The sequence below is a fragment of the Leptinotarsa decemlineata genome, unplaced genomic scaffold (assembly GCF_025532065.1).
Source record: "Leptinotarsa decemlineata unplaced genomic scaffold, Ldec_3_MD MMD2_tig00002974_RagTag_RagTag, whole genome shotgun sequence".
Taxonomy (NCBI): domain Eukaryota; kingdom Metazoa; phylum Arthropoda; class Insecta; order Coleoptera; family Chrysomelidae; genus Leptinotarsa; species Leptinotarsa decemlineata.
In genome coordinates this window covers 5,770,697-5,783,287 of record NW_027412578.1, presented here as the reverse complement: position 1 = coordinate 5,783,287, position 12,591 = coordinate 5,770,697, and the positions used below count along the sequence as shown (strand labels likewise).

General features: G+C 35.4%; 1 protein-coding gene across 3 annotated transcripts in view; it reads left to right on the top strand.

Moving 5' to 3' along the window:
- Window positions 1-12,591, top strand: part of AdamTS-B (ADAM metallopeptidase with thrombospondin type 1 motif B) — a 97,414-nt gene that overhangs the window by 81,985 nt on the left and 2,838 nt on the right. For 2 of the 3 annotated variants that reach the window (XM_074177343.1, XM_074177344.1), the window contains 3 exons: window positions 3,446-3,696; window positions 11,183-11,300; window positions 11,730-12,071. In XM_074177343.1, coding sequence (XP_074033444.1) covers window positions 3,446-3,696; window positions 11,183-11,300; window positions 11,730-12,071 — 711 coding nt within the window. Of the gene's footprint in view, window positions 1-3,445; window positions 3,697-11,182; window positions 11,301-11,719; window positions 12,072-12,591 lie in introns of all 3 variants that reach the window. The other variant, XR_012465898.1, reaches the window with a different exon arrangement.

The following is a 12,591-nucleotide window of genomic DNA, read 5'->3' as shown; positions in this document are numbered from 1 at the left end:
AATTTTTCGAAATAAAATTTAATTTATATCAACTAACTTATATTCAAATTTTTACATTTCATCTCGACTAGTAACGTCTCATCTGTACTAAAGTTGAAGTTAGGTAGTACTTCAACATCAAAAAAAAAGAATAATTGTTTCTCCAAAGTTAAAGTTTTCATTATTATTGGAGTTTTTGGTTTATCAAAAACAGGGTGTAACTATATAAGTGTAAAAGATTTAAGGAGGTAATTCCTCATCGAGAGAAAGATAGGATCTTTCATATAAAGAAATTTCATTGGAGCATCCCTTGTTAAGATACAGCCCCTTAAAGAGGGTACATAAAATTTGTATAACAATTTTTTTCACAAGCACTAAAAAAGTTACAATATTGAAATCGACCTGACGTTTTTTACTACCAAAAAGACACTCAGCCAGAAATTTATTTGGTTTACCTCAGGTTGTAAGGGGTGGAAATCGCAACCCCTAAAATTTATTTCCAATGTTACTTTTTGTCTTATTACTTGTTTACCATTTAAAAATTTATTTCCGATAGCCTGTTTAATTTTAAACAAAAAATGTTCCATGAGTTTTTGCCCGAAATAAACCAGTTCACAGCAAAAAATTATTTTACGAACAACTACAGAGATACATCGTCATAAATGCGAAAATCCGAAACTAATCTATCTAGTAGGTCGCTATTCGCGATAATGAGAATTAAATTGGTATGACGCTGTTAGTTTATGAATTTTAGAAATTGAATCAATACTAATTGTGTGTTGTTCTGTTCTTAATTTGTTACTTTAATAATTCACTTGTTATTAAAATGGCATACACAAATGAGGAAGTGGCTGATATGCATTACGTTTACGGTCTGTCCCAGGGGAATGGGTTAGAAGCTTCTAGAAGATATGCTGAAATGTATACTCAACGGCAGCATCCTTTACATAGAATATTTGCTCGACTTCACCAACGATTACGAGAATATGGTTCATTCGACAAAAGAACGCAGGATTGTGGTCGCCATCGAGAAGTACGAACATCACAGCTTGAGGAAGCAGTACCTAATTTGATTGAAGAACAACCTACCACCAGTACTAGAAAGATTGCTTTCCAGCTAAATGTTGATCATATGACGGTATTTCGAATTTTAAAGGAACAACTCTTATACCCTTACCATCTGCAACGAGTACAGGCACTGTTACCGCCAGACTTTCCGAACCGTCTTGAATTTTGCAATTGGATGCTGTAAATGATCAGGAGAAATTGTGACATTCTGATGACGATAGAATTCACAGACGAATGTAGTTTTTCTCGGGACAAGATTATTAATGTTCATAATTACCTCATATGGGCTGATGGAAACCCTCACGCTATTGTCGAAACTAACCATCAAGAACAGTGGCAGTGTGGCTCGGAGTTATTAGGGATGATTTAATCGGGCCTCATTTTCTACCTCTTCGATTAAATGGTAAGGCATACGTTCAATTTTTAAAAGAAGTGCATCCAGTACTGCTGGAGGAAGTTCCTTTGGGCGTCAGAAGGGATATGTTTTTTAGGCATTATGGGACTCCCGCTCATTTAAGTCAAGTAGCACGTCAGCATTTAACCGACACATATGCAAATCAGTAGATAGGTCGAGGAGGACCACAGAACTGGCCCGCTCGATCCCCGGATCTCAATCCTCTCGATTTCTCTATTTGAGGCCATTTACAGCATTTGGTTTATCGTAATCCTGTTCGCGATGTAGAGGACTTGAGAAACCGCATCATCGATGCGTGCAGGATAATCAGAGAGACTCCAGGGATATTTGAGCGACTACATGGCTCAATGCGCCGACGTCTAGACACATGCGTAATGTCTGAAGGTAGAGATATTGAGCATTTACTATGATTTCTACATGTTGTGTGTTTTGTTATTAATAACCTAGTTTTGTTTATCACCCTTTATTCGTTTAATGCAGGTACTAACTACAAAATAACAATAAATTCAGTTCGCATTTATGACGATGTATCTCTGTAGTTGTTCCTAAAATAATTTTTTGCTGCGAACTGGTTTATTCTGGACAAAAAACCCAAGAGATATTTTTTGTTCAGAATGAAACAGGCTATCGAAAATGAATTTTTAAACGGTAAACAAATAATAAGACAAAAAGTTATATTGGAAAATAAATTTAGGGGTTGCGTTTTCCACCCCTTACAACCATGGGGTAAACCAAATAAATAACTGGCTAAGTGTCTTTTTGGTAGTACAAAACGTCAGGTTAATTTCAATATTGTAACTTTTTCAGTGCTTGTGAAAAAAATTGTTATACAAATTTTATGTAGCCCCTTCAAGGGGCTGTATCTTAACGAGGGATGCTCCAATGAAGTTTCTTTACATGAAAGATCCTTTCTTTTTTTCGATGAGGAATCACCTCCTTGAATGTTTTACACTTATTCAGTTACTCCCTGTATATTGAACGCTTTCAACTATAGATTCAACTAGACTGTTTCGTTGACATGTTGTTTAGTTTATTTTCAAAGTAATTGAAAAGGCAAAATGTGAACGTATGTTTTTCGGGTTTTTATAAATTCTTATCGCCTCATTTCAGTCAAGCTCATAAATCGAAAGTATCCATACTTCCAAGTATGAAATGATAAAAAAAACTAAATCAATTCTGCGACTGTTGAGACTGTTTGTGATTTTGTATTTTAGGACGTCATCTGTTGGAATTTCTTTCTGACGTTTCGCCGACGTGAATGGATGGTTTCTTTACAGGTTTGTTTCATCGCCAGATGCCAGATGCCAGCCAGATGCCAGCCACTCGCCTCGGCGAAACGTCAGGAAAAATCCCAACAAACAACACCCTTGAAACTCAAAAACAGGAACAGTTTCACCTGTGAGTATTTTTAGCTGTATAAATTTTCATTTTACATCTGAAATTCACAACATAAATATAAATTAGTATAAGTTTTATGAATTTTTGATGAGGAATCATCGTCATTATTACTGATTTTTGTACAGTTTCTAAAATGTGAGTTTGAAAAATCTGTTTGAAATCTGTCGAACCCCTACGAACGACAACCCTCAGAAGTCGAAACTTGTGCGAGCTAAGGATTAACGAGGTCTTACCTTTCAACGTGTGATTCATAACAACCAAATATGTTTCAAGTTAACATAAAATATAATAATTTGAGAATTTTTAAAAATTTGTAACATTTTGGCCTACAAATTTTTTTTAAGATTATTTACTTTGATTTGATTTTCCGGAATACAATTACCACTTTATTACTATCAGTATGTTTTCATATATTTTTTCTATATATTACAAGAATAAGAAGACGAAACGTAAATCCCTGGAAACAAATTTATTTCCTCTATTTTTCATAATCGGTTGCTTTGAAACATATGTCTGCGTGTATGGCCAGCTTTAACGAAACCCTCCCCGCTTTCAAATTATACGCATTTCCGTTTAATTTTCCAGAAAGTCGGATGCGACTGGGTGGTGGACTCAACTACCGAAGAGGACGATTGCGGCATCTGCCAGGGAGATGGAAGTAAATGCGACAAAAAGGAAGGGACGTTCGATAAACAAAATTGGTCCCTGGGCTACGAAGAAATTGTGGTCATACCACGCGGAGCCCGCAATATACAAATTGACGAGAAAGATTATTCCCAGAACTATATTAGTATAGGCAGCGCCTTGGACAGGAAATTCTATCTGAACGGAGAGATGTAAGTTATATTTTTATTGAGGTGCAGCTTTTTTGGTTATCTGAATATGCGAGAGGGTAGATTGAATCCAAAAAGGAATATTTACCTAGGTTTGCTCTACCAGCGGAGATACAACAACAATCATTCAAGATTTTTTCTCTCACCATTTTATTTTTCAATGATCTCCTGAAGACGCTAACTTGGTTAGCGAAACGCGCGTCGAGGCACCGTATTTTGTTCTAATGTTGGGAAAGTGTATACATTGGAGAATTATATCTTGTTCTTTTAAATGAAAACTATTTGAAGAGTTTGTACTTTACTGGTGGATTTCATTCATATAAAACATCTTCAAGTAAGGTGTCCTTGGTAATTTTGTATCATCAACATAAAATAAAGTTTTAATTCAACTGAAAACCTATTCAGAATGGTCAGCATTACACTAATTGCGGATCTTGAAACAGTCTGCATTGCTCTATTTTGTAATTTCTGTAAATTCCCTTTATTGTGGTTATTAAGAAGCAGTGGCGGATGATAACAAGAAATAACTTAAATGACCTAAATATCATAAAGGTTCGCACACATTATGGCAGGTAGGTAAGAAACTGATAAGAGACCGAACTCTACTGAGTTTTTGTTCCAATTTGCCGGAATACGGATCTTTTTGTGGAAGCAAAGTCAAAAAGTACAATGAACTCATATTGCGACATATGTAATATGAAAATATCAAATGTATGGAAAGAATCAAAATGCACAACTGATGATTGTAAACAAGCAAGTCATATAGAATGTGCAAAAAAATTATGTACAAAATATGAAGATTGGATGTGCAAGGAATGTAACCCTTCTATTGCTGACTTATTGAAAGTGATAAAAACCATTTTAGGTCAAATAAACAATATTGAACATACTATGGAAAGTTGTAATGACAAAATTGATGAAAATAACAGGTTAATAAAAGCACAAGCTGAGCAAATCAAGGAGTGTATGCAAAAGATCGAGCAATCAGAAACAGAATGCGTATATCTCAAAAAGGAAAATGATGAGATTAAGTTAAAATTAAATTTCCAAGAACAAAAATCAAAACTCAACACGGTTGAAGTTGAATTTCACTAGTTCGGACTTCCATTGTCTACTATATAAAATGATTTGAAATCCCTGAAACAACTAAAAGAGAAGAATTGAAAATGAATAGCTGAAAATAACAATTATATTAACCAAAATAAACCTGAAAAGAAATAATAGTGAAATAAAATACAAGTAAAAATAGAACAATTGACTGAATTAAAATAAAGAAATGAAAAAAAGAAAATAAAAAAAAAAGTGGAGAGATTCCAAGTCACGTTAGTTCACGAAGTTTCGATTGTTAGTATCTACAATCGTCTTCGGGTGATGACTGGACTGATTCCTCCGAGAGATGACTATTTATACTTATCCCTACTTTCCATTTTCCGCTTCACTGGTTTCGTGGGAGATGACCGTTTTGGCGGGAGTTGGCCATTTTTCGCTTGATGATGTGTTTCCATATGTTGCGTATTTCTACGCTGGCTTGGCTGAATACGTTGTTGGACAACATGTATGCGGCTTCCTTGAATTTTCTCCTAAGCCAATGTTCCTCTCTGTGCAAGATCTCAGCTTGGGACCACTCGATGTTGTGTTGATGGGTCCAAACATGCTCTGCTATTCCTGATTTGCTGGTTTATCCTCGCTGTGTATGTTTCGTGTGCTCAGCAATGCGAACATTCAATGACCTCTTAGTTTCACCAATATAGGATTTTCCGCACTCACAGGGTATCCGGTAAATGCAATTCTTGGAATCGCAGTCCGCGTTTGGTGGAAGCGGAAAATGGAAAGAGGGGATAAGTGAAAGAACTCGAACGACCTATAAATAGTCATCTCTCGGAGAAATCAGTCCAGTTATCACCCGAAGACGATTGTAGATACTAACAATCGAAACGTCGTGAACTAACGTGATTTGGAATCTCTCCACTTTTTTTTATTTCCTTTTTTTCATTTCTTCATTTTAATTTAGTCAATTGTCAAATCATTGTATATAGTAGACAATGGAAGTCCGAACTAGTGAAATTCATCATGAAACATTTTCAATCTCCATCAAACGGTTGAAGTTGTGGGGGTACCCGACATCAAGGAAGAAAATGTGCAGACCACTGTAATGAATATTTGCAAGGCATTAAATGTGAAAGTCGAAACGAACGAAATTGACTTCTGTTATCGCGCTAAAAGGAGAAATAATAAAGGTGAACCCTAAACAATTATCCTGAGGTTTGTGTCTAGGCTGAAAAAAGAAGAGTTTATGAAGCAAGAAGAGTAAAACAATCCTTGAACATTGGAGTCTATCCGAATATCAAAGGCGTTGACGCCAAACCCCCAATTTATGTAAATGAAGCGCTTACCGGGCAAAACAAGACTTTGTTTGTCAAATGTAGGGAATTCAAAAAAAAGAACAAAGGAAGATTTTTATGGGTGAGGAATGGTAATATTTTCATGAGGCAGTCCGAAAACTCCCGTATATTTTTAATAAAATCTGAATCAAATTTAAACGATGTGCATTAAACATAATTACAAAAAATTGAATGTCTATTATCAAAACGTGAAAGGATTAAATTCGAAAATCTACGAGTCCATTTTGAGTTTGAGTGCTGCAAATTATGATGTCATAATATTAACCGAGACATGGCTGCCCCCAGTGTTTTTGATGGGGAACTCTTTATTTATAATAATTACAAGGTGATTAGGAGAGACAGACATTTTTGTGATACGGGAAAGAAGAAAGGAGGAGGAACACTAATAGCAGTTAGGAAAGATAATGAATGTCAACAATTATTATATCTGTTTAAAAAATCTGTTTTTCCGTTAACCAGCTGTCGCACCCCTACGAACGACAACCCTCAGAAGTCGAAACTTGTGCGAGCTAAGGATTAACGAGGTCTTACCTTTTAACGTGTGATTCCTAACACGTTATTCCTAAACATTGATTCCTACAATGATAGTAACGTTGAGGATTTATGGGTTAAATTGCATTTTTATGGTAGCTATATTTTCATTTATGCATTGTATGTACCCGATAGTATGAATTTACAAACTTATGAGCATATCTTTGACAACATAAAGAATAGATTACTAGATTCGAATGATGTTTTTGTGTTGGTGGGGAATTTTAACATTCCAGGAGTTGTGAATATAGGCAACAAAGAGAGGTTATCCTCAATTGAACAAAGATATCTGAATTGTTTGAATTTAATTGACGCTGTGCAGTACAATAATGTACCAAACGGACTCAATAGATACCTTGATTTAGTAATTAGTAATTGTTCCATCAGTTTAGAGAAATGTGATATGCCACTTGTGGTAGAGAATGAACACCACCCATCATTATTTTTTAAGTTGAAAGTGAACCCTAGAAGTGAAAATAACCAACCAAATAAGAATTTTAACCCCAAATTTAATTTTAAGAAAGCTGATTTCAGAAAACTGTATCATATCTTGAAGGAAACATGTTGGGATGAATTGGAAAGTAATAATATGGATATAAATTCTATAGTACAAAAGTTTCATGATATTTTGCATAAAGTCTTACAGGAATGCGTCCCTTTGGCTAGAAAAATTAAAAAATGCTATCCACCATGGTTTTCAAAAGAAATAATAAAGGATTTGAAAAGAAAAGATGAATTTCGTAGAAAATATGAAAAATTTAACAATATCCTGGATTATCAAAATTTCATATATTTGAGAACAAAAACAAAAAGGGAAATTAAAATTGCTTATAGGATTTATCTGCAACAAATTGAAAACAGCATATCTAGTGACTCTCAAAATTTTTGGTGGTATGTTGCAAAAAATAAATCAATCTCAAATTCCTTGACTGAAACCATGGTGTACAGAGGGGAAACAATAAAGGGTCAGCAAAATATTGCAGAAGCTTTCGCAGATAATTTCTTGAGCGTATATTCAAAAGATCAAGCGGATTATAACACAGAAAATCTTAATGGATTTTTTAACGAACTCTTGTTTAGATATAGATTCTGTAAATGATGAAGATATTCTAAGAGCCGCAAAAAAACTTGAACCAAAATAATCTTGTGGCCCAGATATGATTCCCTCTTATATAGTTAAAGGATGCATAAAATTCTTGATCAAACCCTTGAAAATAATATATAACTTAATCTTGCAAACTAGTACTTATCCTACACTATGGAAATGCTCTAAAGTTTGTCCAATATTTAAAAGTGGTATTAGGTAGAATATACAAAACTATCGGCCAGTAGCACTGATTTGTGCACCCATTAAGCTTTTCGAATCAATCATTCATGAAAAAATTTTAAATCACGTTTATCCATGTCTAAGTGAAAAGCAACATGGGTTCTTACCTAAAAGGTCCACGATAACTAACCTAACGTGTTTTATACAAGAGGCAAATCAAGTTGTCGAAAATAATAGTCAATTAGATATTATTTTCACAGATTTCAGTAAGGCCTTCGACAAGGTTGATCATGAGGTTATGTTGAAAAAACTTAACACATTTGGGCTGTCGGAACGACACTTGAAGCTGTCAGCTTCGTATCTTATAGACAGGAAACCGTATGTAGTTTATAAGGGATGGGAGTCAGAGGATTTCTTCACAAGATCTGGTGTACCCCAAGGGTCCAATCTAGGACCACTCTTCTTTTTATTACTGATAGATGATCTACCAGAGATAGTTCAAGACTCGCAATGTGCACTATTCGCGGATGATTTTAAATTATTCAGGAAATCAAAAGACAAAAAGATGTGATTTTGCTACAAAATGACGTAGATAGAGTTCATGAGTGGTCCCTGTCAAACCGCCTCACATTTAACAAATGTTGACAAATGCTTTAGTATGTCAATTACTAGGAAAAAACTACGGAATGATTTTCAGTTTACGATAAACAATATATATTTAGCCAAGAAGACAGAATGTAGACCTTGGGAGTTACGCTGGATGAAAAACTCACTTTTGATCAACATATGACCGACATTATAAACGGAGCATATAGAATGCTTGGCTTCATTATTAGGAATTCATTCAAATTCACAAAAATATTCACATTACTAACACATTTGTCCATAGTATACTGAAATATGGTGCAATAATATGGTCTCCTTATTATTCAGGTCATAAAAATGATATTGAAAAGGTGCAGAAAAAATTCTTAAGATTTCTACATTACAAAAAACATGGTGAATATATTTTCAATCTTAGTTATCATACTTCCTTGAATGAATTCAAATTCACAACTTTAGAATTTAGAAGAAAACTTGCGTTTCTATTATTTTTCTATAAGCTATTGCATAATAAAGTAGATAAACCACACTTGTTATCAAAAATTTTATCTGAACTGCAGTACATACTTCAATAATAGAAATGAAGATATATTTGTTTTGCCTAAACCTCGAACCAATCTAGGTTTGAATTCCCCACTATACAATATGTGTTCTCTGGCAAATTGTTTGAGGAATATAGATTTCTTTGTCAAATGTAATGTGAAAACTTTTTAAAAAAATGTTGGAATTGAGATGTCATCCTTAGAAATTATTACTAACTGTAACTGAGAGTCAATTTGAATGAAAAAGGTCCATTTGTCATTTTCAACTGAACGTGTCTTTCAATTTGAATTTGATTCAGGTAATTTGGAGTAACTTTAGTTTTAGTCATTGTATTATATTGAGAATGGTTATTTAATTAGTTTTGATATTGTAATCGATTATTGGATCTGCTTGTTCTCTAGATTACTCAATAAATAAAATAAAAAATGAAAAAGTAATAGGTACTAGTGGCTCATTAAATTTCCCGGAACCATAACTGGCTTGTAAGGCCAGTTTAATTGAACCCAGAGCTGAAAGAGCTCAGCTATCCCACAAACAAAAAAAAACAAGGATATTTTGTATAGCCTCCTTGTTGTCCGAGCAGAATATTCAATATTATCAGATCTACACACAGGAGCCACTTGTATACGTGGTATTTGATTTTCCCCAAAACAAAATCCACAGTAGCATATTTTTCTTTGACTTTAGTCGAATGTACAATCAGTAACGACCCAGCTTATGGTCTTTAGGCATAAACACACATTTCAGGATACATTTAGAGCAATTCTGTGACGATGTTTTCTCGATTTTGTTGTTTTAATCGAGAACTTAGAATCTCCGATGCTTTCTTAGGAAGGCCAAGGTTCCTGACCAAAGCGTTGAGTTCTTCCTGGTTAAGGGGCTCAGGAGAAATATCTGAAATAGAATCAATTATTTCACTTTCATGCTTGTGGCACTGGTGCATCGTCGGAGTACAGGATTGGTCGAGTAATAGATAACACGTTAGGGTAAATCCATTCGAAACGGATTCTTTCATCAATCCCGTTTATATCAATCACGCAAAAACTTGCACCAAGATATCATCAGCGTTAGGTTAGGTTTGATTAGGTCCAAAGTAAGTGGGTCTATTCGACCCTCTACCGCGACCCGCAAGGGTTTATTGGGGCTCACACCTATTCACACTCGACAAAATAAACATAGCTTCTTAACGAAGACCGATTAGTTTGTATGGTGAGTGGTCTTTCAGGTCAAATGGTGAGAGTACGGCTCAGTCGAACTCTGAAAACCAGATTCGGTCCCTAGCGGGGCAGGCATAAAGTATGTGCTCTACTGTTTCATCATTTTCCAAACAGAGGCGACACACCCTGTCATTCGACAGTCCGAGTCTCTGCATATGATGATTCAACTGACAGTTAGACATCGTAGTTCATCCCCACTGTAGTCCAACAACTGTTTGGTATCAAGCTTCGAATGGTGAATAAACGCCTTAGAGGGAGCCAATCCTGGAGAATTCTTGCAATCCAGGTGCCATAATCCTTGTTTGGCAAAGCCTAACGCGATTTCAATGACAGGTTCTGGTCCGATGGAGCTGCTTGCAGCACCCTCCTTTGCAAGGGAGTCAGCAGCCTCATTGCCTTCCCAGTCAGTATGGCCAGGAATCCAGATCAGAGACAATCTGTTAAGTATTCTTATCGAAGAGAGTCGTTTTTGGAAATTTCCTACCAATTTAGACGTTGCTCGGTAGGAGACAAGAGCTTCGCTTCCAACGCCGCTTGAGTGTCCAAGAATATTTTTATTGACTTGTGTATGAGGTTGGAATCTTCCAATCTTTCCGCAAATATTATCAGCGTGCAAATTAATTGAATCAATAATCATTAGTAGTGGTCCTGGTACACTCCCCTGTGGTACTTCGATATTATTTCGAATTGCGCCTGATACTGACTCAAGTATTTGAAACACTGACAAATGAAAATATGTTCTATTGAAAAGTATATATATAATGATTTCGTCAACTCAAATCCGGGTTTGCCGGTAGCTAATGTTTTTATCTTTGAAAATCAATCAATAATGCTTTGGGAATATATTTTCTGTACACTATTATATGAGCTTCAACTACTTAAAATTTCTGTTGATTTCAATTCATCATTGACTTTCATACTTTCAGGCGTATTTCTTTGCCTGGAGAATACACTATTGCTGGAACCCAAGCCCTCTACGGAAGAGACAACCATTTAGAGAAAATACGTATTCCAGGGCCCATACAGGAACCGATAATTGTATATGTGAGTTTCTCTGATCAATCTCTGATCAATTTATTGTTCACAATATATTAGTTTCCTAAATTACTATAGTGTAGGATGGTTTTGATATCTCTCCCAATGAGGCAGTCTTGACAGGTTATGTAATCACGCCCAAATATTTCTCAACAAATTGAAATGAACCATAAGTCGATAACTTTGTTACAACTATCTTTGAATATTCTGTCGTGTTTTATTCTCAGAAAATGACTTATTTGATCTACATAATTTTTTTTATTTATTGTCTCCTCTGCTTCCTACTATTCTCAATTCCGTTAATTTTATTTACTACTCTTCTAGAATCGTAGGTTCTCTATTTCATCTTTTGAGTGATCTTCATTCGTTCCATGAATAATTTTTCAATTGTCAATATCCAATTACCAATAGGACTCTCATTGTAATAGTATTCAACAGTTATACTTCAGAGGCCAAACACTGAACCCTGGGGTCCACTACAAGTACTCCATTTGGAAACAAGAAAAAACGAAGCAGATCAAGTACTCCTGGATAATGGGAGAGTGGTCGCAATGTTCCGCAACGTGCGGAGGCGGAATCCAACATCGACAGCCACTCTGTCAGGAATCTACAGTATCTACCGTCACGTCGGAGCTGGAGAGGCCAACTCCCGTAGACGAATACTTCTGTGAATCACCGGAAAAGCCGGAGAAAGAAATGAGAACTTGCAACGACGACGCATGCGCATACAAATGGTGGGCGGGACCGTGGCAGGCGTGTTCTGAAACGTGTTTCCGGCAGGTAATGTACATTGGATCCTTTATCCATATTTTCTTTCGTAACAGTGTTCAATAAACTATAAATATATTGTTCATTCAGGTTAAACCCTAATTTTTTTTTCATTATTCTCCAAAAGTCTTTTGTTGAAAGTATTTTTTGCAGTCATCATTTCGCATATTTTTGATACGAATGACATGAGACCAATTGATCCGATTTTCCAAGTTTTGGCATGAAGGTTGTCCTCAGCAGTCTCCATGTTTTATGTATGTATACCTGAACTAAACTTGCTTGAAGGAATGCACACAGAACTAAAAATTCCGTACATTTCACAAACTTACTGGAAAAATGTCAGGTTCTGGTGAATTATTTAATTGAAATGAGCTTACGGCTCATTTAAATTTCTTCAAATAGGACATTTTCTCAACTACCTGACAATTTCCCTTCAATTCAATATTAGATTTGGGGCATAGAAGAGTGAGCCCGGGGAAGTTTTAAATCATATATCAATCACTAAATTACCTTCAAGAGCATCTTATGAAAA